This window comes from Aquarana catesbeiana, unplaced genomic scaffold, assembly GCF_042186555.1.
Source record: "Aquarana catesbeiana isolate 2022-GZ unplaced genomic scaffold, ASM4218655v1 unanchor228, whole genome shotgun sequence".
In the NCBI taxonomy this organism is placed as follows: domain Eukaryota; kingdom Metazoa; phylum Chordata; class Amphibia; order Anura; family Ranidae; genus Aquarana; species Aquarana catesbeiana.
The window spans coordinates 1,135,511-1,162,858 of NW_027362655.1; the positions used below are offsets into that span (position 1 = coordinate 1,135,511).

The 27,348-nt window shown below is 45.7% G+C and overlaps 1 protein-coding gene across 1 annotated transcript in view; it reads right to left on the bottom strand.

Moving 5' to 3' along the window:
• LOC141121724 (uncharacterized) overlaps positions 1-26,554 on the bottom strand; it is a 197,573-nt gene extending 171,019 nt beyond the window's left edge. The window contains 8 exon segments of the mRNA XM_073611435.1: positions 1,886-3,120; positions 14,442-14,583; positions 14,708-14,914; positions 14,995-15,096; positions 15,183-15,310; positions 23,727-23,835; positions 26,234-26,342; positions 26,475-26,554. Coding sequence (XP_073467536.1) covers positions 1,886-3,120; positions 14,442-14,583; positions 14,708-14,914; positions 14,995-15,096; positions 15,183-15,310; positions 23,727-23,835; positions 26,234-26,342; positions 26,475-26,554 — 2,112 coding nt within the window.
• Between the last annotated feature and the right edge of the window lie 794 nt (positions 26,555-27,348).

The window sequence follows — 27,348 nt, forward strand, 5'->3', positions numbered from 1 at the left end:
ACCTGCTAGCAAACATTTGTTGGCGGAAAGTCCAACAACAATTGTCCGATGGAGCATACACAGGGTCGGACTTTCCGCCAACAAGCTCACATCCAACATTTATTTTGTAAAATCCAATCGTGTGTACGGGGCATTAGATTACCCTTTATTTAGCTCCATCTATCTTCCCATCAACTCTGACCAGCTTCCCTGTGCCTGCTGAAGAAAAGCATCCCCACAACATGATGCTTCCACCACCATGTTTCACGGTGGGGGTGATGTGATCAGGGTGATGTTCTGTGTTAGTTTTTTGCTGTTAGGCTAAAAAAGTAAATTTTGGTCTCATCTGACCAGAGCACCTTCTTCCACATTTGCTGTGTGCCCCACATGGCTTCTCACAAACTGCAAACGGGACTTATGGTTTTCTTTCAACAATGGCTTTCTTCTTGCCACTCTTCCATAAAGGCCAGAATTGTGGAGTGTACCACTAATAGTTGTCCTGTGGACAGATTCTCCCACCTGAGCTGTGGATCTCTGCAGCTCCTTCAGAGTTACCATGGACCTCTTGGCTCTTCTCTGATGAATGCTCTCCTTGCCCAGCCTGTCAGTTTAGGTGGACGGCCATGTCTTGGTAGGTTTGCAGTTGTGCCATACTCTTTCCATTTTCTGATGATGGATTGAACAGTGCTCCATGAGATTTTCAAAGCTTGGGATATTTTATTATAACCTAACCCTGCTTAAAACTTCTCCACAAATTTATCCCTGACCTGTCTGGTGTGTTCCTTGGCCTTCATGATGCTGTTTGTTCACTAAGGTTCTCTAAGATACCTCTAAGGGCTTCACTGAACAGCTGTATTTATACTGTGATTGAATTACACACAGGTGGACTCTATTTACTAATTAGGTGACTTCTGAGGGCAATTGGTTCCACTAGACTTTAGTTAGGGGTATCAGAGTAAAGGGGGCTAAATACAAATGCCCCCCACACTTTTCACATATTTATTTGTAAAAAATGTTTAAAACCATTTATCATTTTCCTTCCACTTCAAAATTATGTGCCACTTTGTGTTGGTCTATCACATAAAATCCCAATAAAATACATTTACGCTTTTGGTTGTAACATGACAAAATGTGGAACATTTCAAGGGGTATGAACATTTTTTCAAGGCACTGTACCACCAAAAGAAAGCTCTATTTGTGGGAAAAAAAGATAAAAAATGTCATATGGGTACAGTGTTGCATGAATGAGTAATTGTCATTCAAAGTGTGACAGCGCTGAAAGCTGAAAATTGGCCTGGGCAGAAGGGGGTGAAAGTGTCCGGTATTGAAGTGGTTAAACATGTGGGCAAAACCAGTTCTGGCAGTGAAAGGGTTAAAGGAACAGTTAACCTTCGGGAAGATGTTACATGTTCCTGCAGCGGCTCAGCGATCCGAGCCCTCTGTGTGACAGCATTGCGGGGAGAAGTTCCCCATACCGGCTGTCACTTTATGAAAAGAGCGCGGCCGTGCCATTCATTCACAGAGTTCTGTCCTTTGCTGATGTCAGCTTGCAGTTTTCAATGAACTCCCACACTGCTGCAGAGCTCTCTGGTAGATGAGGAACAAGAAGATTGTCATAAGGGACAAGGAGATTGGGAGCCCAATTTAGTCCCTTGGACAAGTTGTTTTTTTGAAAAATGTTCACACCCCTGGAACCGTTTCTTACATGATGAAGATCAGCCATGGAGTATATCTGAGGTGTATATCAGGGTGTGCTTCTTCCCCACATGAGAGCTGTGATGTCCAGCAACATTCATATAGAAGACATTTCCCACACTCAAGGCACTAATAAACCTCGAGGGTTGTGTGGGATCCCTGATGTACAGGAAGACAGGACTTCAGTGAGGAACAATTCCTTCACTCAGGACAGGAAAGTGGCTCCCCCCATGTGAGATCTCTGATGTATGGAAAGACTGGACTTCTGTGAAAAACATTTCCTGCACTCAGGGCAGGGATATGGCTTCTCCCCCGTGTGAGATCTCTGATGGGGGAAAAGATGGGACCTCTGTGAAAAACATTTCCCGCACTCAGGGCAGGAATACGGCTTCTCCCCCGTGTGAGATCTCTGATGTTTGACAAGGTCTGATTTTTGGATAAAACATTTTCCGCACTTAGGACAGGAATGCGGCTTCTCTCCCGTGTGAGATCTTTTATGCACATTAAGATGAGATTTAGAATGGAAACATTTTCCGCACTCAGGACAGGAATACGGCTTCTCACCTGTGTGAGATCTTTTATGCACATTAAGATGGTATTTAGAACTGAAACATTTTCCGCACTCAGAACAGGAATGCGGCTTCTCACCTGTGTGAGATCTTTTATGAACATTAAGATTAAATTTAGAAATGAAACATTTTCTGCACTCAGGACAGGAATGCGGCTTCTCACCTGTGTGAGATCTTTTATGAACATTAAGATTAGATTTAGAAAGGAAACATTTTCCGCACTCAGGACAGGAATGCGGCTTCTCACCTGTGTGAGATCTTTTATGAACATTAAGATGAGATTTAGAAAGAAAACATTTTCCGCACTCAGGACAGGAATACTGCTTTTCCCCCGTGTGAGATCGCTGATGTGTGACAAGGACTGATTTTTGGATAAAACATTTCCCACATTCAGGACAGGAATACGGCTTCTCCCCTGTGTGAGATCTTTTATGGACATTGAGACTAGATTTAGAAAGGAAACATTTTCCGCACTCAGGACAGGAATGCGGCTTCTCCCCCGTGTGAGATCTTTTATGCCTATTAAGTTTGTATTTATAATAGAAACACTTCCCGCACTCAGGACAGGAATACGGCTTCTCACCTGTGTGAGTTCTTTTATGCACGTTAAGATTGGATTTAGAAAGGAAACACTTCCCACACTCAGTACAGGAAAACCTCTTATCTGTTGGAAGGATAGCACCGTCCCTCACAGTCTGAGGTTCCTCAGGATAAGAGGAATACGATGATCCATCTACACTGTGTGGTGCCGGATGGACATTTGAGGTAGCCGGGTTTTCTCCTGGACTATACTGTGTGATGTCCTCATCTTCTACTTTACAGTCTGGAGACAAAGTGAGACAATCCTCTGAGGTTTTCCTCATCTCCCGTCCATCTACTAAAATAGAAATAAAAAGATTATTACTAGACATGAGCAGATTGGTTCCCCTAAACCAGGACTCCGCCCACATCAGGCAGCTTTGTCTCTGAGGATCTTACAATTCCACCCTCAAGGTAACTAGTAAATGGGTCCTCTGTAGGGCAGCAACTAATGATTATTTTCGTAATTTATTAGTTGGCCGAATATTGTTTCAATTAACCGACTAATTGGATAAAAACCTTAAAAAAAGGTTGGTGTATAATTTAGTTAATGTTCTTGAATATCTATATGCAGTAGTAAATATAAATATCCAGATATATAGTTGGATATTTAATCCACTCTGAGAATAACAGACAGATAGATGTATTATTAGAGGGAGAATCTGCTACATATCAGAATCAGAGATCAACATTATTAAAATGTAAAAGACGCTGTTTTGCAGATGATCAGACAGGAGTGTAATATAATATGATGGATGACAGACTCCCTTGTCATAGACAGGTAGGTGGGTACAAGCTCCCTGCACCTGATGTCACTTATGCTGGCCGTACACAAACTCATCATGGAATTTTCGAACTACACTCGTCCATTCATCGAATGTACAAATAATTTTCGTACAAATATTTGTGTGAATATTCTGGTCTAAAAATCGATACATGTATGGCCAGCATCGGACATTTAGTAGCAGAAGCATGATTTTTTTTTAGTCACCTGTTATGATGGGGTTAAAAAAAATGTCCTTTATAGTACAAAAACAGCAGATAATCACTACTATAAGGGATTCATTTATACTGTGAAATAGTGAAAGTAATATATCTTATATCATATATATATAATAATAAATATACCCAGAAGTAGGATATATGGGGATTTTACCTGGGAGTCACACATGAAGATATATGGAGGTTAGAGGGGGGAAAAAACTTTTATATTAACCACTTGCTTACTGGGCACCTAAACACCCCTCCTGCCCAGACCAATTTTCAGCTTTTAGCGCTGTCACTCTTTGAACGACAATTGCGCGGTCATACAACACTATACCCAAATGAAATCTTTATCATTTTTTCCCCACAAATAGAGCTTTCTTTTGTTAGTATTTGATCACCTCTGGATTTTTTATTTTTTGTTAAAAAAATTAAAAAAGACAGAATAAAAAAAAAATATATAAAACTGTTTTATATTTTAATACATTTTGAAAACAGGTAATTTTTCTCCTTCATTGATGTACGCTGATGAGGCTGCACTGATGGGCACCGATAGGCTGCACTGATGGGCTCTAATAGGCGGCACCTGTGGGCACTGATGGGTGGCACTGAAAGGCATTAATAGGTGGCACTGATGGGTGGCAGTGATCGGCACTGCTAGGTGACACTGATTGGCACTACTGGTGGGCATTGATAGGTGGCACTACATGCTGGCACTGTTATGTACTGGTGGGCACTGATTTGTGGCACTGTGGGCACCGGCAGGCAGTACTGGTGGGGCGGCTTCTCCTCTTCATCTTCGGGACCAATGTCCCTTGAACAGAAGCTGGTGATCGACTTTATTTTCTCCTCACACTGTAAGCGTGAGAAGAAAAGAAAAAAGATTACCGAACTTGTTTACATCACATGATCAGCTGTCATTGGCTGACAGCTGATCACGTGGTAAGGGGCCGGGTTTGACCCCTTACTTCGATCTGTGATCACCCGAGTCTCATTGATCCGGTGATCACAACGCGTGCCGCGTGCGCCCTGTAGGGGGAACGTGCAAAGGGGAGGACGTCTATTGACGGGACGGCCTCCCGGCAAAGTAGATCCGCGCTGTAACTGTCATTCAGCTATAGCGTGGATCTGAAGGGGTTAAAGTAGTACTGAAAGCTGAGACTTTTTTTCATGGATATAATCATTTTAAATATAATGCACAATACTAGTAAACTTTTACTTTATAATAGTAATGCCTTCTATCACCTCCAGTCTATCAGCCTCCACCTTCTCCGGGTTCAGATGCTGATCTTCCCTGCACAGAGCCCTTAAAGTCATTGTAAGTGTTGGATTTCTTTTATTTAAACAAACTTGTCATACTTACATAGTAGGTGAGGTTGAAAAAAGACACAAGTCCATGAAGTCCAACCTATGTGTGTGATTATGTGTCAGTATTACATTGTATATCCCTGTATGTTGCGGTCGTTCAGGTGCTTATCTAATAGTTTCTTGAAACTATCGATGCCCCCCCGCTGAGACCACCACCTGTGGAAGGGAAATCCATATCCTTGCCGCTCTTACAGTAAAAAACCCTCTACGTAGTTTAAGGTTAAACCTCTTTTCTTCTAATTTTAATGAGTGGCCTCGAGTCTTGTTAAACTCCCTTCTGCGAAAAAGTTTTATCCCTATTGTGGGGTCATCAGTACAGTATTTGTATATTGAAATCATATCCCCTCTCAAGCGACTCTTCGTTCAGTGCTCGCAACCTTCCCTCATAACTAATATCCTCCAGACCCTTTATTAGCTTTGTTGCCCTTCTTTGTACTCGCTCCATTTCCAGTACATCCTTCCCGAGGACTGGTGTCCAGAACTGGACAGCATACTCCAGGTGCAGCCGGACCAGAGTCTTGTAGAGCGGGAGAATTATCGTTTTATCTCTGAAGTTGATCCCCTTTTTAATGCATGCCAATATTCTGTTTGCTTTGTTAGCAGCAGCTTGGCATTGCATGCCATTGCTGAGCCTATCATCTACTAGGACCCCCAGGTCCTTTTCCATCCTAGATTCCCCCAGAGGTTCTCCCCCCAGTGTATAGATTGCATTAATATTTTTGCCACCCAAATGCATTATTTTACATTTTTCTACATTAAACCTCATTTGCCATGTAGTCCCCCACCCCATTAATTTGTTCAGGTCTTTTTGCAAGATTTCCACATCCTGCGGAGAAGTTATTGCCCTGCTTAGCTTAGTATCGTCTGCAAATACCGAGATTGAACTGTTTATCCCATCCTCCAGGTCGTTTATGAACAAATTAAACAGGATTGGTCCCAGTACAGAACCCTGGGGAACCCCACTACCCACCCCTGACCATTCTGAATACTCCCCATTTATCACCACCCTCTGAACTCACCCTTGTAGCCAGTTTTCAATCCATGTACTCACCCTATGGTCCATGCCATACCTGCTCTGTGTAATGGTTTTGCACAGAGCAGCCCTGATTCTCCTCTTCTGGACTGCCTTCAGAGTGCCCCTATAGGAATCCACAAAGTATAGTATAGAGTTCCCCTATAGGAAGCCACAAAGTATAGTATAGAGTTTCCCCATAGAATGCCGCAAAGTATAGTATAGAGTTCCCCTATAGGAAGCCACAAAGGATAGTATAGAGTTCCCCTACAGCAAGGTACAAAAACTTCTGCCTTTAGAATCACTTGCTTCCTTCTCTTGTCCAGGACTACATGTCCCATGAGGCATTGCTCCTCACGCATTCAAGTTCTTAGGCATTTACTGACGTGTATGGATGGTGTACTGAGCTGTATTTTCTGATATGTAAAGAAATAATGCATTCTATAAGCAGGCCAATTAACCACTTGCGGACTGCCGCACGCCGATATATGTCGGCAAAATGGCACGGGTGGGCAAATTGGCAAACCTCTACGTCCCGTCCCCCCCCCCCCCCCCCCCCCGTGCCTGCGGTGGTCGGATTTGTTAGAGAACCGATCAGTCCTCAGGTCCAGGCCAATGATTTATGGCCTGGACCTGCAGATCGGTCCTGACAAATGAAATCCTTCCCTTGTCTGTGTAAGTGTAAACACAGAAAGGGGAAGTGATGTCATCTCTTCTCGTGGAGTCTTCTCGATTCCAGTGAGAGGAGAGAGGACGTCTAAACGTGAGTTGTACAACACTACACTAACACCAGTACACATAGGTACACTTGTCACCCCCCCAGTTAACCCCTTCACTCCCTGTCCCTGTTTTACCAATTGCAGTTTTCAGATTTTTCACTGCATTGGTGTAATTTGTGACTGTAATAAGTGTTAGGGCAGTTAGTAGTAGGCCCAGGTAAGTCTAGGGTACCCCCTAAACCCCACTAATAAAGGTTTAACCCTTTTGCCCCCTGTCGCCAGTGTCACTAATAGATCATTTTTCTGATCACCGTATTTGTGTCACGGGTGATGCTAGTTAGCCAGTTAGTTGATTAGTTTCACCATCAGGTTTTTATAGTGTCAGGTACCCCCATATATTACCTAATAAAGGTTTAACCCCCTAAATTGCCCCTTAGTTAACCCTTTCACCCCGTCACAAATGATCACCGTATTAGTGTTACGGGTGACGCTGGTTAATTAGTTTGGGTTATATAGCGTCAGGGCACCCGCCGTATATTACCCAATAAAGGTTTAACCCCCTGATCCAAATTCCTACGGCGACTGGTGTTGTGGAGAAACCCCTCTGTGTCCACGAATATAACCTTAATGTGGGAGGGGTGGACCTCAATGACCAGTTGATGGCGCCATACCTAATTGCTCGTAAGGCCAGACGCTGGTACAAAAAAGTGTCTGCATACTTATTCCAATTGGCTCTGCTGAACGCTTATGTGCTATACAAAGCTTCAGGATGAACTGGATCCTTCCTTAAATTCCAGGAAGAGATCATCATAGCCCTTCTGTTTCCAGACAGTGCTGTGGCCCAACTTCCCAACGTATATGCAGTGAGCCGGCCGCATGGGAGGCATTTTCCGTATGTCCTCCCTGTTACTCCTACCAATTGATCATCCCATGTCGTGTCTGTAGCAAGCGTGGCTTTAGGTGTGATACCTGCTATTATTGTCCCTCCTGTCCTGACAAACCTGGTCTCTGCATCTGTGAATGTTTTGAACGCTGCCACACACTAATGGAGTATGGTGCGTAGGGTACAGCACTGCACAGACTAGGACACACTTACACAGGGTCTCCAAAGATGCCATCCCATTTTTAGAGACCCAAACCTGGAACCGTTACAACAGTTTCAGTTACAAATAAAAGTGTTAAAAACAAAGTTGAAAAAAAATATATATATAAAATAAAAAAGGCAAAAATAGTTGTCGTTTTATTCTTTCTCTATTATCTCTCTATTGTTCTGCTCTGTTTAACTGTATTTTTTAACTGCAATGTTTTATTGTTTATTGTTCCTGTACCCCAAATACTGGACTTCCTGTGTAGGGCTCAGTTGAGACTTGTGCCAGTTGATCAGCCAACCGAGGGACTGCAAGAAATCCTGTGATTCCTGCAAATCCCTCGCCAGCTGCTGGAAGGAATAGGCGACAAATAGCAGATCTTCCAAGCAAGGGATCACCGTAATGGCCCTGATTCTTAATGGGGCTAAGGTCTCTGCCAACACCTTTGTAAAGATCCTTGGAGAGGACGACAGTCTGAAAGGTAGTGCCCGGAACTGAAAGTGAAGAACCTCCGAATTCACTCTGACTGCCAGCCTGAGAAATTTTTGAAAGTCTCGATGTATCAGGATATGCAGGTAGGCATTCCTGAGATCGATCATTGTCATGTAGCAACCTGGAAACAGGAGATTTGTTATTGTGAAAGATAGACTCCATCCTGAAGCGTTTGTATTTCACAAACCTGTTTAGAGGACGGAGATTTAAGATCAACCTGAATTTTCCCAAGGGCTTTTTTACCATGAACATGTAGGAACATACTCCTTGACAGCATTCCTTCTGAGGCACCTGCATAAGGACCTTCTGATCCACCAAATCCCCTAAAAAAAAGACAGAGCTTCTGCCTTCTCCCGATCCCTGGGTAACTGGGTGATCTAAAAACTGGGAGAGGGAATGGAATTGAACTCCAACTTGTAGCCGTTCTCTATGTCTAATATGAACGGGCTTGAAGTTGTAGCGGTCCATTGTGAGAGGACGTTCCCCAATCTCCCTCCCACCGGGACGCAGGAGTCACTGGGGCTTTGTGGTGGCCTGTGGAGGATTAAATAGGATTCCTCCTTATCCACGCCCCTTGTGCCCTGTCCAATGCTTTTTTGGGGCAGCCACCTCTCTCCTGTTGGGCCTGCTGCCTGTGGCCTCGAAAAAAACGATTACCCTCCTTTCTTCTTTTCAGGGAATGCTTTTTTCTTATCCTGAATACGGTCCAAAGCCTCCTGGAGGCTGGGTCCAAACAGGTGATCACCTGAAAAAGGTAACCCATAAAGCTTAAGCTTTGATGCGGCATCACCAGTCCAAGCTTTCAGCCACACAGCCCTTCTAGTGGCGTTCACTAGAGCTACTGACCTAGCTTCCAATTTTACTGATTCTGCTGAGGCATCCGCCAAAAATCCAACAGCTTTAAATAACAACGAAAAAGATTTAAGAAGCTGTTGCCTGGACGTGTCGGCCGAAATGTGGGACTGCAACTGAGTTAGCCAACACTCCAGATTCCTGGCCCCGCAAGTAGCTGCTAGAGCTGGCTTTAAACCAATAGATGAGGCATCCCAAGCCCTTTTTAACAACAGGTCCCCTCTTTTGTCCATGGGATCTTTAAGTGACCCCAGGTTGTCAAAAGCCAAATCAGTCTTTCTAGATACCTTGGCTAATGGTGCATCCAATTTTGGAATTTTATTCCAAGAGTGGGAAGCATCCTTCTCGAAAGGGAACCTACGCTTAAGGACTCTAACCCCCCAGGGCAAGCCATGGCCTCCCCTTACCACGCTTACCTGGGAGGTGCCGGTGCCAGAAGAAACGGAGTCTACTGCCTGTGCTGCCGTGCCCTCCATGGTTCTCGGTGTGTGCTTAGCCTCTGCTGAGCCCTTTTCACCAGGCACCGGATGCCTGTCCATCCACCGCCGCGCCCCAGAGACTGGAACCTCATCTCGCGGTGCCCCTTGATGACACGGTTCCGCTGGAAGTACTCGTCACTTCCATTCGTTGGAACTCAGAAGCCCCGCCTCGGACGCCGCACGCTTCCTTTACCCGGAACGATCCAGAGCAGTGGCCGGCAAAGTGCGTCTCTCGCCCTGATCACAGCAGCATGGATGCAATCTTGTCCAGGTAACCATAGCATTTGGCATGGAAGGCAGGGTGCAGTCACAGGGGTCCTACTCTCCACGACCAAAACGGCAGCGGTGGGGCCAGTAACGCTACTCTTCCCCAGCAGGATAGAGGGGTGCTTGCCTGGCAGAGGAGAGCTAAAATGCCAGGTGCTCACTTCAGGATAGCCCTGAGACATGGAGCTCCCTAGGTTCCTAACGCGCTACTTCCCGTCCGGCAGGAAACACAAAAACCTAAGAGGGAGGCCTGGAGGACTACCTTTAAACAATTGTGGGTGTACGTGTTTCCTGTCCGGAGGGAGGAGCCCTATGTCTCAGAGGCTGTCCTGGAAGAGGAAAGGAGAAAAAGGACGCAAATTTTGTTTGGGTACAGCATTGCATGACTGCGCAATTACCAGTTAAAAGCAGTGCAGTACCAAATTGTAAAAAGTGCTCTGGTCATTGAGCAGTCAAATCCTCTGGGGCTGAAGTGGTTAATCGACTGACCAACTAATCAATTATGAAAATAGTTGACAACTATTTTCATAATCGATTATGATCAATTAAGATGATTAGTTGTTTCAGCCCTACATCTCTGAATCTCCTACCAGTTCATTTCTTTGTAGCAGTATGTTCACCACTTGGTTACTAGCAATCCACCAATCACCCTGCTGCCAGATCCCCATCTATCAGTTAAGACAATGAACAGTCATTTGCACAGTTTTGTTATGTTTATTGCAGGATACAACTTGGCTTGGGGAAAGAACGATGTGAGATGCCCATAGTATTTAGCACATTATCAGTGGTTATTTATTGGCCTTGGCCTTGCAAAAACTGGATGCACACCTTGCACCCCAGTCTCCTTCCTTTGAATAACTTTTCTGCGGACTGTTGCTCCTTCTTTCCTTGTACAAATTCTTCACTGCAAAACTATTGATTTTCTATTTCTTCACTTCCATTGGGACAAGACTCTGAATAATTCCTCCTTGCAGACCATAATGGTATTGCCTATGCGAATCAAAGAGCCAGAAGCCTACACAGCCTCTCCCCGATGGCCCAGAGAATCAGACAGCCACACAGTCTTTTGGAAGGTATCACCATTGTGCTAACTAGACCAGAGATACTCGGTACCTCTCCACGACAGCCTGACACATGGTAATGGGCGGACTACTGTTCTCAGCCAGTCCAAGACTATCAATGCTGCGTTCCCCGGCCACAGCATTCTGCACTGACCTTTCTTTAAAAGGATCGTTCTGTGTCCCTGGTCACAGAACGCTGATCTACTCTCCTACGCTTGACTGCTACTTCTTCCATTCTGATCTTCTCCAGGATGCAAGTCCTGTGTTTTCCGGTCACAGCAGCTTGATACTTCTTAGAGATGAAGATATTTATCTAGGACTCCCTCCTAGTGGCTCCTCCATCCCTCCTCCGCTCGGTGCATCCCCACGTGGGGACTCCCGGAACAGCAACTCAATACTCCATTCGGTCTGTTCCTGCTTTCCAGAACTCCTCCCTGGCAGCATGTGACCTCAGCTTATATGGGAGGCCTGCCCCCTGCCAATCCCCAAGGGTAATTGGTCAGAGCTCCTCACATGAGCTGCCTGCCACTCAAACCTCAGCTCCAACCCCTCTTCCAGAACAAGCCTTCTAAAAGCAGGGGAGGCACCTCTGAGTCAGAGAACAGGTGGCCACACCTCCCACTACACCAAACACTCCCAGTCCCAAAACAACCAGGCCCAGCCTAAAGCACAGGCCTGGCTAAATTTACCTATACTAGGACCCTGAGCTTTAGAAAAATACTAGTCTAGCACCTACCTTCAGGTAGAGAGTGCTACACTTTATTCATGGACCTTAGTCAGAGAGTGAGGAAACAACGAGAACTGTCTTTTATAGGAGTGACAGTGATGAGGAGATTATAAGACAAGTGTCCCCACCCCCTCTATCACTCATTGCTATCTTCCCAACACAAGAAGTCCTGCACTTCCTTATTTAGTCCATGATTTAGTCATGAATAACAGTGGGGCTGAGCCCCACCAGAGGTCAGAGAGTGAGGATTGGGGAGAACCAAGATGAGGACTGGACTGATCCTGAAGACCTCCATCATTGGGTTATTGACTCCTCCCTCATTATCACTTTTTGTTTAAGGTTCCAGTCTGAGGATGTTATCACATTATTATCAACATGTAAAAGTCTGTGCTCCAATCAAATCATCAGATATAAATTGTCCAGCTGCTAGGAAATTGTCCAGCTGGTAGGAAATGGGTCTAAAAGAATTCAGGCCTATGTAATGTACAACTTATTATAGAGGATACAACAGTTAGGAATTTATAGTATCAGAATAATGTAATGTACAACAGAGTATATAGTGCAGGGGTCAGGAGTACGTAATGTACAATATAAATTATATAGTGTAAGGCTCAGCCTTCACATTTTCCACTCGCCTACTCGCATTTTGCGAGTGGAAAATGACTGGCGAGCGAGGGCTGCCTCGGAGAGAGGCGATTGCCGCCGGCAGATGGGGGTTGAACGGGAGCCACTCTCCCAGCCAGGGGAAGAGAAGAGACGAAGAGTCGAGCTGGCAGATCATCAGAGAGCAGGGATTGCCCACTATAACAGCTTTCATTTGAATTGCTGGGTTCCCAGCGCCGTTCACGTCACATACAGCCTTGCCTCCTCACCCAGCACCGCTCATGTCACACAGTCCCGCCTCCTCACCTGCCACATTTGATAGACAGAACACCGGTCCAATGCCGGGAGGTGCCGGGCAAGGAGGCGGGACTTTGTGACGTGACCGGTGAGGAGGCGGGACTGTGTGACAGTGAACGGCATCGGGAACCCAGCAATTCAAACAAAAGCTATTACAATGGGCAATCCCTGCTTTTTGATGATCAACCAGCTCGACTCTTCATATGCACAGGTGAGGCTGCATTGATGGGCACAGGTGAGACTGCACTGACGGGCACAGGTGAAACTGCACTGACGGGCACAGGTGAGACTGCACTGACGGGCACAGGTGAGACTGCACTGACGGGCACAGGTGAGACTGTACTGACGGGCACAGGTGAGACTCCACTGACGGGCACAGGTGAGACTGCACTGACAGACACAGGTGAGACTGCACTGACGGGCACAGGTCACACTGTATTGATGGGCACTGGTGAGGCTGTGCTGAGGGGCACTGATAAAGTTATTGTTAATATTTATTTTTGTAACTTAAAGTGATTGTAAAGGATCGTTTTTTCTTTTTTCCAAATAACAAACATATCATACTTACCTCTACTGTGCAGCTCGCTTTGCACAGAGTGGCCCCGAACCTAGATTTCTAGGGTCCCCCGGCAGCTTACGCTCCTTCCCACATCAGATAACCCCCTAGGGGAAGCTTTCTCCCGAGGGGCTTACCTTGCGGGCGCGCCCCCAAGTGCAGCATTTGCGTCCATAGACACAAATGCCGGACTCAGCCCTGCCCCCCGGATCACTGGATTCGATTGACAGCAGCGGGAGCCAATGGCTGCGCTGCTATCAATCTATCCAATCAAGTGCTGAGAACCCCGGGCAGAGAGACAGCGCATCCTCGTCATTGGAAATTCTAGGTCTCAGGTAAGTAAAATGGGGGGCTGGGGGGCCGGTGACTGACAGAAGTTTTTTCACCTTAACGTGAATGCATTAAGGTGAAAAAAAAAGGGTTTACAACCCCTTTAATTCTGCATAAAACATTTAGGTGTTGTTTCATGAGATAATTTATGAGGGTGTGTTTAGGGGTGGGGACTGGTTGGGTTGGGCAACTAGTGGTGTATAACCCTTAAGGCCTGGCTAGTAGCTCAGGACTTGAAATTTTGAGCTCTGGTGTAAGGGTCAGGACTCATAATATTGGTATTCAGTAATCAATGGAAGGTTAATGTTTACATGAGACAAGTTGCAGAGGTCCCACACCGCTGCCTCCCATCTCCTGAGACTGCACTCAGTGACTTGGGTCTGAGACTATACAGATATATCCCTCCACCCGGCACAGCCAGCAGACAACAGAGCAAGTAACCCTGGGAGAATTGTTCTGTCAGAGATCTTGCCATACCCGGGTATGGGGCAGAAGACCCAAATCACATACCCCAGGTGCCTAGATCTAGTAACACCTATGGTGAAAATGAACATTTTGCTGCCAGCTGAACCCCAGAATCTCCATAAATCCAGTCTGGAGACATAAATTGTGTCTGCAGCACAGAGAAGGAAGATTATCCAAGAGAAATACAGGAATACAGGATGGGGAACACAGCTCAGGAAAGTGACCAGGGGATTACAGGCTATCACCCAGTCCTTGCCAGACTCTGGACCAATCAGTGAGCAGTATGGGTGGAGGAATGTATTTAGTGTTAATGACCCACCTGTGCTGATCTCTGTAGGAGTGTCCTCCTCTATAAATGTCCTCGTTATTCCATCCTCCTCCATAGACTGCTGATCATCCCTCACATAAGTCTCTTCTTCTTCTGCTTTAACCTCAAATTCTATATCGATTGGATCTCCACTCTAAACCAAGAAAATGAGAGTGAATGTCATCTGTAAAATATAAGCTTTATTATTGTGACATCACATAAAAAATTCACACATTGTCTCCATGAGTCTGTTTTTTTGTAAGCTCCGCCCCACCAACCTTGTAACAGTGAGGGATGGTGGGATCTTCTTGTGTGAAATCCCGGGAATACAGAGGATGGGAACATCTCTCTGGTGGGTTCCTGGTATTAGATGGCTCCATCATATCCTTGTGTCCTTCTGAAAACTCCTCCATCACTCCATACTCCTCATCCTCCTCTTTAAACTCTTCTTTAACATCAATATTATCATCCCCGAGGTTTCCACTCTGCAATATATAATAAAACATTCATTGTAACAAACATGCTGTGTATAAATCAGAACTACCAATAATTGTCAATCACCTACCTGATGATGGTGAGGGATGGTGTGATCTTCCTTGTGTCCTTCTAAATACTCCCACTCCTCCATGGAGAAATAGACAGTGACATCCTGACACCTTATAGGAACCTGACACACACAATGATACAGTCACCATCCAGACACATCCCTTGTCTGTTACTGGATAATGTCCCAGAATTCCCAGCACCACTCACCTCTCCTCCATGATCTCTCTGGTGACTTCTAGAATCTTCTTTGTATTTCTCTATTCTATCAGGGAGGGAGGTGATGGCAATGTGATGGTCATATGATCTCCAGACTTCATAGGAGGGAAACTCTAAATCTGAACACAAATAGTAAAATGAAATGATATTCCCAGAATCCTCCTCACCTCATCATTCAGTTTTCCAATTTTTAAAGCCCCACTTCAGACTGAGGTATTATTTTCTCACAAAGGACCTCCACACTCCGCAGGTTAAAAGCTTGTTGCGATTGGAATGTATCATTCACATGAATGTATATTGCTGTATGATGCTTGTACAATGGAAGCTATGTAAACTTGTTCAATAAACACCTTTTTGATTTATAAAAAAAAAAAAAAAGCTTGTTGCAGGTATTCTTTTTTTTTTTTTTTTTTTTTTAATTCTTTATTTATAATTTTATCAATACAAAACCATATCCCGCCAACACTGTTTCCATTTTCATTTCACGAATCACTTATTAATCACATTAACCCCAGCCCCTCCAACCCCTACCCCTCCCTCCCCCCTTTCCTGCAGGAGGACTACCGGAGGACCACCCTCTTAATTAAGTCTTGCCAGACTCCGATTGAGCTTCTGCCATTTATACTGTGTTAATTATCTCCTCCAGGTAACTCCAAGACCTTTTAAATTTTTGCCATCCTGCCCATTTCCCCGTCCATTCCTCCTCCTCATCTGGTGCCAGTCCCCCCTCGTCCAAACACTCAATATTATATATTTCGTTTATGTTGAATAGCCAATCTCGTATATTTGGATTTGACAGTTCCCGCCATTTCAAGGCGATCTGTCTTTTAGCTGCATCGAGCATTATTGGGACCAAAGAGGACCGGTATCTTTTTACCGACATAGTCGTTCCGTGGAAGAGACAAACCCATGGGTCCTCTACTATTTCTTCCTCAGTGATCTCTTTAATCAAGGATATGATTTTTTTTCCAATACATCTTAATGGTGGGACATTCCCACCACATGTGAGCCATGGTTCCCAAGCATGTACACCCCCTCCAGCAGGTACTTAATTTTGAATTATCCATTTTGCTTAATCTGTCTGGGGTGGCATACCATCTTGCAAGACATTTGTAATGAACTTCCGTTCTTCTTATGTCTCGTGCTGAACAATGTACCAACTGCAGGATCTTTTCTAATAGCGCTTTACTGCATTGTGACCCCAACTCCTGCTCCCACCTTTTGATGTAAGGAGGCACCTCCAGTTCCGTCTCTGTTCCCAAAATCCTATACAGTTGAGCGATCACACCGCCAGATTGCCCCCTCACACAGAGCCGCTCAAGCGGTCTATACTCATCTTCACTTCTCAGTGGTTTAGGTAACTTGTCTATAAAGTGCGACAGCTGGAGGTACCTCCAACCATCTATCACCCATAACTCTGGTTCCTTCCTTAACGTGCGGGTTCTCCCTTTACTCAAAAAATTTTTTAATTGAATACAATCATCCTTCAACCAATTCCCCCCCATCTCCCTCATCCCAGGTTCAAACAATGTATTATTTTTCATGTAAATCAATGGTGAATTATATGTCCATTTATTTCTATTGTGTATCAAGTCCCAATATTTAAAAGTGTTATGTGTCAAAACGGCCGTATTACTACTAAGTGCTCTAAATTTAGGTGGGTTCCACATAACGTGCCCTAAATTAGTGTTACTTAAATTGTGTTCTATGTTTACCCATCTTTTATCCGATTCCTTCTTAAACCAATCAATAACTCGTGCTAAAACTACAGCTATATAATATCTATTGAAGTCGGGCAACGCAAGGCCGCCTTTTTTTTTTCCCCTACTTAGAGTTGCGTAAGAAATACGTGGTTTTTTGCCTCCCCAGACAAATTTCGCAATAAAGCTCCGTAGCACTCTGAAATAGTACCCAGGCAGAGGGATGGGGACCATCTGAAACTTATATAATATTTTAGGTGTCAGTACCATTTTAACTGCATTTACGCGTCCGAACCATGATAAAGGTCTTGATGAAAATCTCCTAGCTTCCTGCCTAATCTCATCCAGCAATGGGATATAGTTTTTTAAATACAGTTTTTTGTAAGTGCTAGCTAATTTTATCCCTAGATACTTAATTTCCCCTTTCCACGGGAAGGGGAACACTTCAGCTAGGTGGGCCTCCTCTTGTTTTCCTATACTGATATTTAATATTTCTGACTTCTTTACATTTATTTTAAAGTTAGAGATGTCCCTGTAGCCTCTGAGAATCTGACACAGGTTTGGGAGCGAAATTCTAGGCTTTGTGATAAAGAACAGAACATCGTCGGCAAAGGCCGCGAGTTTATGCTCCTCTGTTCCTATCTTCACTCCGCTACAATCGGGATTGTTACGGATAGTGGCCAGTAGAGGCTTGAGGGTCAACACAAATAAGAGAGGGGAGAGAGGGCAGCCCTGCCTAGTCCCGTTTGTCATCCTAAAGGGCTTTGAGAGGGCCCCATTCACCTTGACAGAGGTCGTGTGGTTGTTATAGAGTATTTTGATCCACAAAATAAACCTCGGTCCAATCCCCATGACTTCAAGAGTTTTCATCATGAACCCCCAGTCTACCCTGTCAAACGCTTTTTCAGCGTCAATCGACAGGAATAGAACTGGGGGCCTACCCTGTTTGCTGGTTTCCCCCAGGAGAACCGCTCGCACCCCATTGTCCCTGCTCTGTCTCCCCGGTACAAAACCTGTCTGGTCTGGATGAACCAGATAGGCCATTTTTTCCTTCAGTCTATTGGATAGTACTTTCGCATATAGTTTGACATCTGAGTTCAGCAACGAAATGGGTCTATAACTTGAGCAAAGCCTGGCATCCTTCCCCTCTTTTAATATCAGAGTTATCGTCGCTGCTAGAGCTTCCCTCTCCATTTCACAGTTGGTACCTAATTCATTCCAGTAATGACACAGCCTAGGTACCAAGATATGTTTTAATTTTTCTAGATAGATAGTGGAAAATCCATCTGGACCAGGACTCTTGCCCTTTGGGGAATCTTTTAATGCAGCCAATATTTCCTCCTCCTCAATGGGTCTATCCATAAGGGATCTCTCCTCCTGAGACAACTCCGCCAGTCCTGCCTCCTTCAGGAATTCCTCCCCTCTACTTCTACGCTTGGGGTCCTCTACTCCATGTTGCCCAATAGAATACAAAGCTGCATAGAACTTATTAAATTCCTCTGCCATGCCTCTACTGGTCACTATTGCCTCACCTATTTTGTTTTGAATTTTTTCGATAAAATTCCGACCCCTTTTTTTCCTTATCAGTCTGGCCAGATGTTTACTCGACCTATTTGCCCAGAGGTAACTATCCTTCGTTATCTTATTAAAGGCTTTCTTAGCATCCTGCTCCATCAAGTCCCTCAACTCCTCCCTTTTGGCGATTAGTTGGTGATAGCAATCCTGACTCTGCCCCATGAACTTTTTATGTACCTGTTCCAGGGAGAAAATTTCCTCTATTAACCTCTCCCTTTCTTCCTTTCTCTTTTTTTTTTAGCCCTGCTCCCAGAGACATAAAAATCCCTCTAATATAGGCTTTGTGTGTTTCCCATAGAATTGAGGGAGATACCTCCCCAGTGTCGTTCGATTTAAAGAAAAAGTCCACTTCCTCCTGGACCCTTTCAACTACCTTTGGATCTTTCAACATGGATTCATTAAGTTTCCACGAGAAAGGTTGTCGTTGCCATTCTGGGATTTTCACCTTCATCACGACCGGGGAGTGATCCGAAAGGGATATAATTTCTATTCTGGTTTCCTTTACCCACTCCAACATACTGTGGTCCACAAAAATATAATCTAGTCTGGAGTAGGTCCCGTGCACAGGGGAGAAGAAGGTAAAGTCTCTCTCTTTAGCATGCTGCATTCTCCATGCATCCATTAGCTGACAGCGGAATAACCTCCGCCCGATTGAGCAGATAGAAGCCTTCCTTATCCCCTGGGCACGGGACGTACTATCCAGATGGGGATCCAGGCAAAATTGAGGTCCCCTGCCAACACCACCTCCCCCTCCCTAAACTCCATTAGCTTCGTCCGCACTTGTCCCAAAAAAACTGTCGGGTTTCTATTGGGGCAATATACATTCACCAAGGTAAACATCCTGTTCCCTATTCTGCCTTTCAATAAAATATAGCGACCCTCGGGGTCCGTCATTCTCTCTGCTAGTGAGAAATTTGCTGCTTTCGAAAACCCAATAGCCACCCCCTTTGCTCTCTTAAGGGGCGTGTCTCCATAGAACCACGTAGGGAACCTTGGAGAAAAAAGCCTAATTCTGGAATCCAAGGTCAGGTGGGTCTCCTGAAGGAATACTATGTCGGCACCCAGGTGCTGAAGCTCCCCCATTACTTTGTGTCTTTTTTTAGGCGAGTTTAATCCTTTCACGTTATATGATAAGAATTTGAGCTCTGGCATATTAATCAATCACCCCCTTCTCCTCTACCTCCTGCTCCAGAGCCCAACCTGCAGGTACACCTTCCCCTCCCGACACCCTTCCCCCCCAACCCTTCCCCCCCAACCCTACTCCCCACCCTTCCCTCGGTAGAAGACCGACTCCGAGCTCGCATGTTGGGAGATTACCCATTTCCCTACAATGCGCCTCCTTCCTCAGGGTGGGACTCCCCCGCCGGCGTCTGGTACCCCCCCCAGGTTAGAAAAAAAAAAAAAAAAGGGGGGGGGGGGGGAGGCCGGAGGGACAGAAGATTAGCTCGCTGACTAAGCGAAACAGCCCCCCCCGCAGACCCTCCCCCTACAGAAGCATCTCATCAACAGGAAATACTCTCCCCTTCCTTGTCCCCAAATCCTGCCTTGTAATAACTGAGTTTAACGTCCCATCCCAAATACCTCAGAAAGAGATTTTCAGAAAGAGATTTTCAGCTGAGGTCCCATAAAAAAAAAAAAAGGCACCCCCCTCCCCCTACCAGCACCCCAGCTGAACTTTCTCAATCTCAACACTCCCCTCTCCCCCTATGACAGTTCAGGGATGGGAATACCCAGACTGTCACAAAAGTCCTGCATCTCTTCCTGAAATCGCATTCTATGCGATATGCCGTCCTTCATAACTATCAGGGATGTTGGGAACCCCCAGCTGTACTTCAAGTTAGACCTCTTGAGCTGGTCTAGAACTGGCTTCATCTGTCTTCTCCGCGCCAAAGTTCCTGCTGACAAGTCAGTGAACACCTGTAGGTTTTGGTTTTCAAAGCTTATTGGGGGTGCCCCCTTTAAGTTCTTCCATATTTTCTCTTTGTCCTCATACGAGTGAAACTTCACGATAACATCTCTGGGAATATCTTGTTTTATGTTTGGGGGCTTCCTTACTCTATGGACCCTATCAATCCTCAGAGCCTCATCTTCATGCCTGCCCAAGATCGGGTTGAATATCTTTCTCGTCTTCACCCCCAAATCCTCGTTCCGTTGCTCCGGGATCGATCTAATACGTAAGTTTTGGCGTCGACTCCGATTTTCCTGTTCTTCTAATCTGAAAGCCAACATGCGATTTTCAATCTGCATTTTCTTGACTTGTTCTTTTAACTCGAGGATTTCCTTAGCAGAATTTCCTGACGCCTCTTCCGCCTCTTCTATTCTGCGCAGGAGATGTCCCATGTCAGTACGAACGTTTACGATTTCAGCTTTTATCACATTTTCTAATTTCGCAAACATGTCGATCATTTCAGCTTTACTTGGTACAAGCGCCATTATTCTTTCCTCTTCAACGCTGGAACAGGCAGCTGCTCCTTCCGGCTCTTGATCTTCTCTGGTCTTGTCCCCCTGCCCCCCTTTCTGCTTCTGCTGATCTTTCTTCTTCTCCTTTGCTCCTGTTTGTTTAGCCTCCATTCCAGGACTCTTCAAATTAGCCTCCTTTAGATATCTTTGTATAGAACTGGTATTCAGACTCTTCCTTGTGTTCTGGGATTCTGTTACTCTTGATGAGCGGCCTCTCATACTTCCCCCCCTTGTTCACTATTTGTTCACTCTTTATCCCTAATAAGCAGGTTACATGGTTTACTTAGAAATTCTCAGACTGGTCTCACCTGCTATCTGCATGCTACTAAGAGCTCGGCAAAAAGGACACAAGAAAGACAAAAAAATAAAAAACTGAGGCAGAGAACCCACAGCACCGTCCGTAAAACTAGGGGAGGAGGAGGGCAACTCCAATCGAGTTCTCAAAGGCACAGGTGCAACAGTCCTGATCTTGAGTGAATAAATAGATAGATTTTTATCACAATCACTTCAATTGGCCACTAGATTTGACTCTTATCCATACTTTGTTTAATTCACAGATAGTATCTCGTATCAGATCATGAAAGTAAAGGGTATAATTCGGGGGGACCCCAATTTAAACACATTTAACTTCCTCCAGAGAGAGCACACAGCTCGAAAGGTATAACAGTCCCAATCTCCCGTTGTTGCTGAGAACTCAGCAGAAAAAAAAAAAAACCACCACAGAAAAAAAGCACAGGGAGAAGACAAACTGGGTTGAAGCCTGACTCGGAAGTACCGTCCATATAATTCATAAAGGAGGAGACGGGAGGATCCGGCAGGGCACGCCGCCCTCAGGGGCATCAGTGCAACAGTCCAGATTTTATATACCGGTTAAATGAATCTTGTCAGTATCCACTTATTTTATACCCGAATTGACTCTTACCCGCACTTTGTTATTTTTGTTATTTTTGTTACCTCCCTTCTTGTGGAGATTACATTTAGACACTGCACCACACTTGTTTAGCTTTGCAAGTAGTATCTCATATTATGCCATAGAGAATGGTAGGGGGAATCCTGAAGAGCCTTGATTTAATCATATTTAACTCATCCGGGACAGCACTCAGATGTATAGGTATAACAGTCCAAATCTCGAGTAGCCCCCCTGCAGCTACAGCTTTAATTGATATCAGTACTATACACTGCACAGTTCTCGCTTATAACATTTTAAGGTTGAATAAAGCAGGGCTACACTTGTCATACCTTCATATCCTCCTGCTCTTCGCTCTGCCAGCATGTATATGACCAGCTGTCATTACCTTATTTTCCTCGTGTTGAGTTCCCTGGAGGAATGCAGTGCTCCCTGTTTGCCGTGCGGGGAGTGCGATCCGTCCCCCACACCCACCTGCTGTAACCTGGAAACTTCAACCGTCCTCCACTGGCTCCTCCACCCCACTTCAGGGGGGTCTAATAAGTTTGGCACCGTCTCTCTCCTCCGGTTATTCACCCTCTACTGCTCCGGGATCCCGTCTCTGCTGTTCCCACTCAGTCGTTCGCGGGAGATCTGCTGACCCTGCTGCTACCTCTGCAGGGAGGAGGAAGTCATGCGGAGGAGCGGCCGCTCGCCGAGTCTCATCCGGGCATCCCACGGGCTCTCACCCCGCTCGGTGTATCCTGAACGCACCGGAGGCTCGTCTCCAGCCCTCACCCCAGCGCCGCCGTTGGGCCCCTCCCCCGTACGGACGTCCTACGTAACTCCATCACCACTCCCTGTTGCAGGTATTCTGACGTCATTACATACAATGCAGGACCAACAGTCCCACTTTGTAAGTGAGGATGCCAAGGGTCTGCCCACAGTAGAGCACCAGAAAAAAAAAAAAAGCAGATGGAGGGACATTGGGGGGAGGAGCTGTGAGGTCAGTGTGATGTCATAAGACACATTGACTGTGGATGGAGGGACATTTGGATGGGAAGATTTGAGGGGTCCTCTCTATGAGGTTCCCATGCAAACCAAATCATGGTTCCTGGGTGTGTCCTACCTCTCCGAAACTGAAGAGTGAACTTTGATCTTTACCATACAGAAATCTGTCAGGAATCAGTGAAAGTAAGCTCTCATGTGATCAGGTGACGTGCGGAGGAATGGAGTGTAAATAGAAGACAATTTTCTCCAGAGCTCCTAATGGTGGGGATGGATTTTCCTGAGTGCTGGTGCCAAGTTTCCACCCCCCAGGATCACTGCAGGTGTGGAGAAAAGCTGTGTAAGAGGATATGGAGGAGAGATGAGGAGGAGATCCAGGAATCAGGATAAAGGTCAGGACAAGCAACAGACGAGCGCATCCAAGAGATGAAGCCGGGGTCACTACACAGAAAATCAATCCAAGGAAACAACAGGCAGGACGAGGAATAGCAAGAAGGAGCTCAGAGACAAATGAGAATATTGCTCAGCCAATGGGAGATTATCTCAGCATGACTTACATAATGAAGGAGATGAGGGGGAGGGGAGGAAGTCACTTATGGTGACCATAGAGACATGGAAATTCAGCTGGTTCAGCAGGGATCGGTCACATTTCCATCCATGTGTGGTCACTGCCGGATAAAAGTCACTCCATCAGCGGCTGCAGCCAATAGCTTCATCAGAATACAATAGTGCAGCGGGGAGGATTCCCCCATCCCCCTCCAATGTGTGGATGGGGGAATCACTTCAGTTTTTTTTCCTCTCATCCCGCTGGCTGAACGATAAAACTGAACCATGTATGGCCAGCTTTGGAAGGAAGATATATTAATCATCAACTGATCCCCCTGAAGGGGTTAATCTACATATTACCTCCTCTGCCACCAGATCCTGCAGTGTCTCCTCTCCACGTCTTAGCAAATGGAACTTCCTGTCTGTCCCTGAAATCACTTCCTGTCTGTATTCCATAGAGACTTCCTGTCTGGGTAGAGGTGAGATCACCACCTTGTGGAGCTCAGAGGAACTGCAGCCCAGAGAAACATCTCGTAGTGTGAACACGGCCTTGTGCTGTGTGTGTATTATGGTTGCCACCTCATCCCTTTAAACCCGAAAACATATTAATAACACAGGTTCTGTGGCTGATTAAGATGGTAATTAAACTCACTTGGTGCCTTATCTGCATTTAATTAGCCACAGAACCTGTGTAATTCAAAGGTGTTCGGGTTTAAAGGGATGAGGTGGTAACTCTAGTGTGTATGTACTGTATATCCTTCCCCTTTCTCTCCTCCCTGAGTGTGTATGAAGAGGCGGAGCTCTGAGTGTGTATGAAGAGGCGGAGCTCTGAGTGTGTATGAAGAGGCGGAGCTCTGAGTGTGTATGAAGAGGCGGAGCCCTGAGTGTGTATGAAGAGGCAGAACTATGAGTGTGCATGAAGAGGCGGAGCTCTGAGTGTGTATGAAGAGGCAGAGCTCTGAGTGTGTATGAAGAGGCGGAGCTCTGAGTGTGTATGAAGAGGCGGAGCCCTGAGTGTGTATGAAGAGGCAGAACTATGAGTGTGCATGAAGAGGCGGAGCACTGTGTATGAAGAGGCAGAGCTCTGAGTGTGTATGAAGAGGCAGAACTATGAGTGTGCATGAAGAGGCGGAGCCCTGAGTGTGTATGAAGAGGCAGAGCTCTGAGTGTGTATGAAGAGGCGGAGCTCTGAGTGTGTATGAAGAGGCGGAGCCCTGAGTGTGTATGAAGAGGCAGAACTATGAGTGTGCATGAAGAGGCGGAGCACTGTGTATGAAGAGGCAGAGCTCTGAGTGTGTATGAAGAGGCAGAACTATGAGTGTGCATGAAGAGGCGGAGCCCTGAGTGTGTATGAAGAGGCGGAGCTCTGAGTGTGTATGAAGAGGCGGAGCTCTGAGTGTGTATGAAGAGGCGGAGCTCTGAGTGTGTATGAAGAGGCGGAGCCCTGAGTGTGTATGAAGAGGCGGAGCTCTGAATGTGTATGAAGAGGCGGAGCTCTGAGCATGTATGAAGAGGCAGAGCTCTGAGTGTGTATGAAGAGGCGGAGCTCTGAATGTGTATGAAGAGGCGGAGCTCTGAGTGTGTATGAAGAGGCGGAGCTCTGAGTGTGTATGAAGAGGAGGAGCTCTGAGTGTGTATGAAGAGGCGGAGCTCTGAGTGTATATGAAGAGGCGGAGCTCTGAGTGTGTATGAAGAGGCGGAGCTCTGAGTGTGCATGAAGAGGAGGAGCTCTGAGTGTGTATGAAGAGGAGGAGCCCTGAGTGTGTATGAAGAGGCGGAGCTCTGAGTGTGTATGAAGAGGCGGAGCTCTGAGTGTGTATGAAGAGGCGGAGCTCTGAGTGTGTATGAAGAGGCGGAGCTCTGAGTGTGTATGAAGAGGCGGAGCTCTGAGTGTGTATGAAGAGGAGGAGCTCTGAGTGTGTATGAAGAGGCGGAGCTCTGAGTGTGTATGAAGAGGCGGAGCTCTGAGTGTGTATGAAGAGGCGGAGCTCTGAGTGTGTAAGTCACCTAGGGTGGAGGAGCTTTCCCCTTCTTGAGGATCAACATTTTGACATGTAAGTGTTCTCCAATAGGCGTCATGGATATGCTGACCGCTCCCGGCCCCTTACCATTTGATCAGCTGTCAGCCAATGACCGCAGATCACATGATGTAAACAAAAAATCGGTAATATTTTTTTTTTTCTCCTCATGCTGACAGTGTGAGGAGAAAAAAAAGCAGATCACTGGCTCAGCTGCAAGGGACATCAGTCCCGAAGTGGAAGAGGCACATCTGCCTCATCTGTGCCACCTGCCATTGCCACCTAACAGTGCCCACAGTGCCACCTATCAATGCCCACAAGTAGTGCCAATCAGTGCCACCTAGCAGTGCTGCCTATCAGTGTAACTGATCAGTGCCCATCACTGCCACCCATCAGTGCCGCTTCATCAGCGTACATCAATGAAGGAGAAAAATTACCTGTTTTAAATTTTTTATAACAAAATATAAAAAAATATTTTTTTTTTTAAATTTAGCCTTTTTACATTTTTTTAACAAAAAATAAAAACCACAGAGGTGATCAAATACCATCAAAAGAAAGCTCTATTTGTGGGGAAAAAATGATAAAAATTTCATTTGGGTACAGTGTTGTATGACCGTGCAATTGTCATTCAAAGTGCGTCAGTGCTGAAAGCTGAGAATTGGTCTGGATAGGAGGGGGGGTTTAAGTGCCCAGTAAGCAAGTGGTTAAGGGATATCTTTGTCCCTTTACAGCCCGCACCAGCACTTGTCTCACAGAAGATCCAGTAGCCGTGGGCGTGGCTATACACATGAACACTCTTCGCATTCTGCTCAAAGATCACATGACTCAGCACATCATGCTGCTAGGTACTCTGGGTCTTCCCACAATGCGTCCAGACCCCATGAGAAAGCCTGTTGGGTCTGCAGTAAGTAGACGCTGCTTGACAAACTTGGCTGTGAGAACTGTTTCTTGGAAGCCTCTAGAGACAAGGAGAAAGAGAAACAGGAGACAACGGCGTCTATAAAGAAAATGATCCAAGACTCGATCAAGGAGTTGGCCTTTTCTTAGGAGATAGCCGGGCCCTCAGGGATTGATGGACCAACAGACGCACCTTCTGACCAGGGGGGGCTCAGCTACAGCTTCAGAGGATGAAGCAGCAGAGGATTCCTCTACATCCCTGGGCTTTGCCATTATTGACCCCTTTATAACGGCGGTAAAAGAGAATAATCTGTTGAGCCTCTGCCAAAGTCGCACAGATATTTCCCTCATCTCAAGAAGAAATCTTTCCCCTTAATTGATGAAATCAAGGATGTTGTTCCTGAAGAGTGGAAGAAATTTGACAAGAGACCGGTACCATTCAATTGTTTCCAAAAGCTTGTTTATCCCCTGTCTGATGCGGACGCACAGTTGTTTGACGCAGTGCCCCCAGTGGATGCCTCGGTCATGAGGCTGGCAAGAAACACGACACTGCCACTGAGAGATGCGGTCTCCTTTAGGGATGCGCTTGACTGCAGGATTGATGCAGACCTGAAAAAGACACAAAGCACCAGGGGGTGCCTGCAAGCCGGCTATGAACCTCAGTCTCCAGAGCAGTTAGAGCTTGGACAGAGAATGTTGAATCAGCTCTGTGGCAAGGTGTGGAAACAGGGCAAATAATCAGAGCCCTGGATGAACTGAAGTTGGCCTCAGACTCCATTGAAAAAGGAGAAAGTCTGAGAGCTGCTCCCTAACATGAGACACCTCCATCCCTATATTACATAAAGAAACAAAGAATTTTTGCCCGTGGGACTTTAAATGAAGTGTCCATGGTGATCACATATAAATAGAAAGAGTATATAAGTAACTAGATTTATTGGAATAAATATCATCCAGTACAGGTCATAAACATAGGTGACAGTTACATAAGAACAGCAACATGGTAAAATGGTCCTAAAGACATAACCATCATGACATAACATCAAAGTATAAAAAGTACAGATATACAT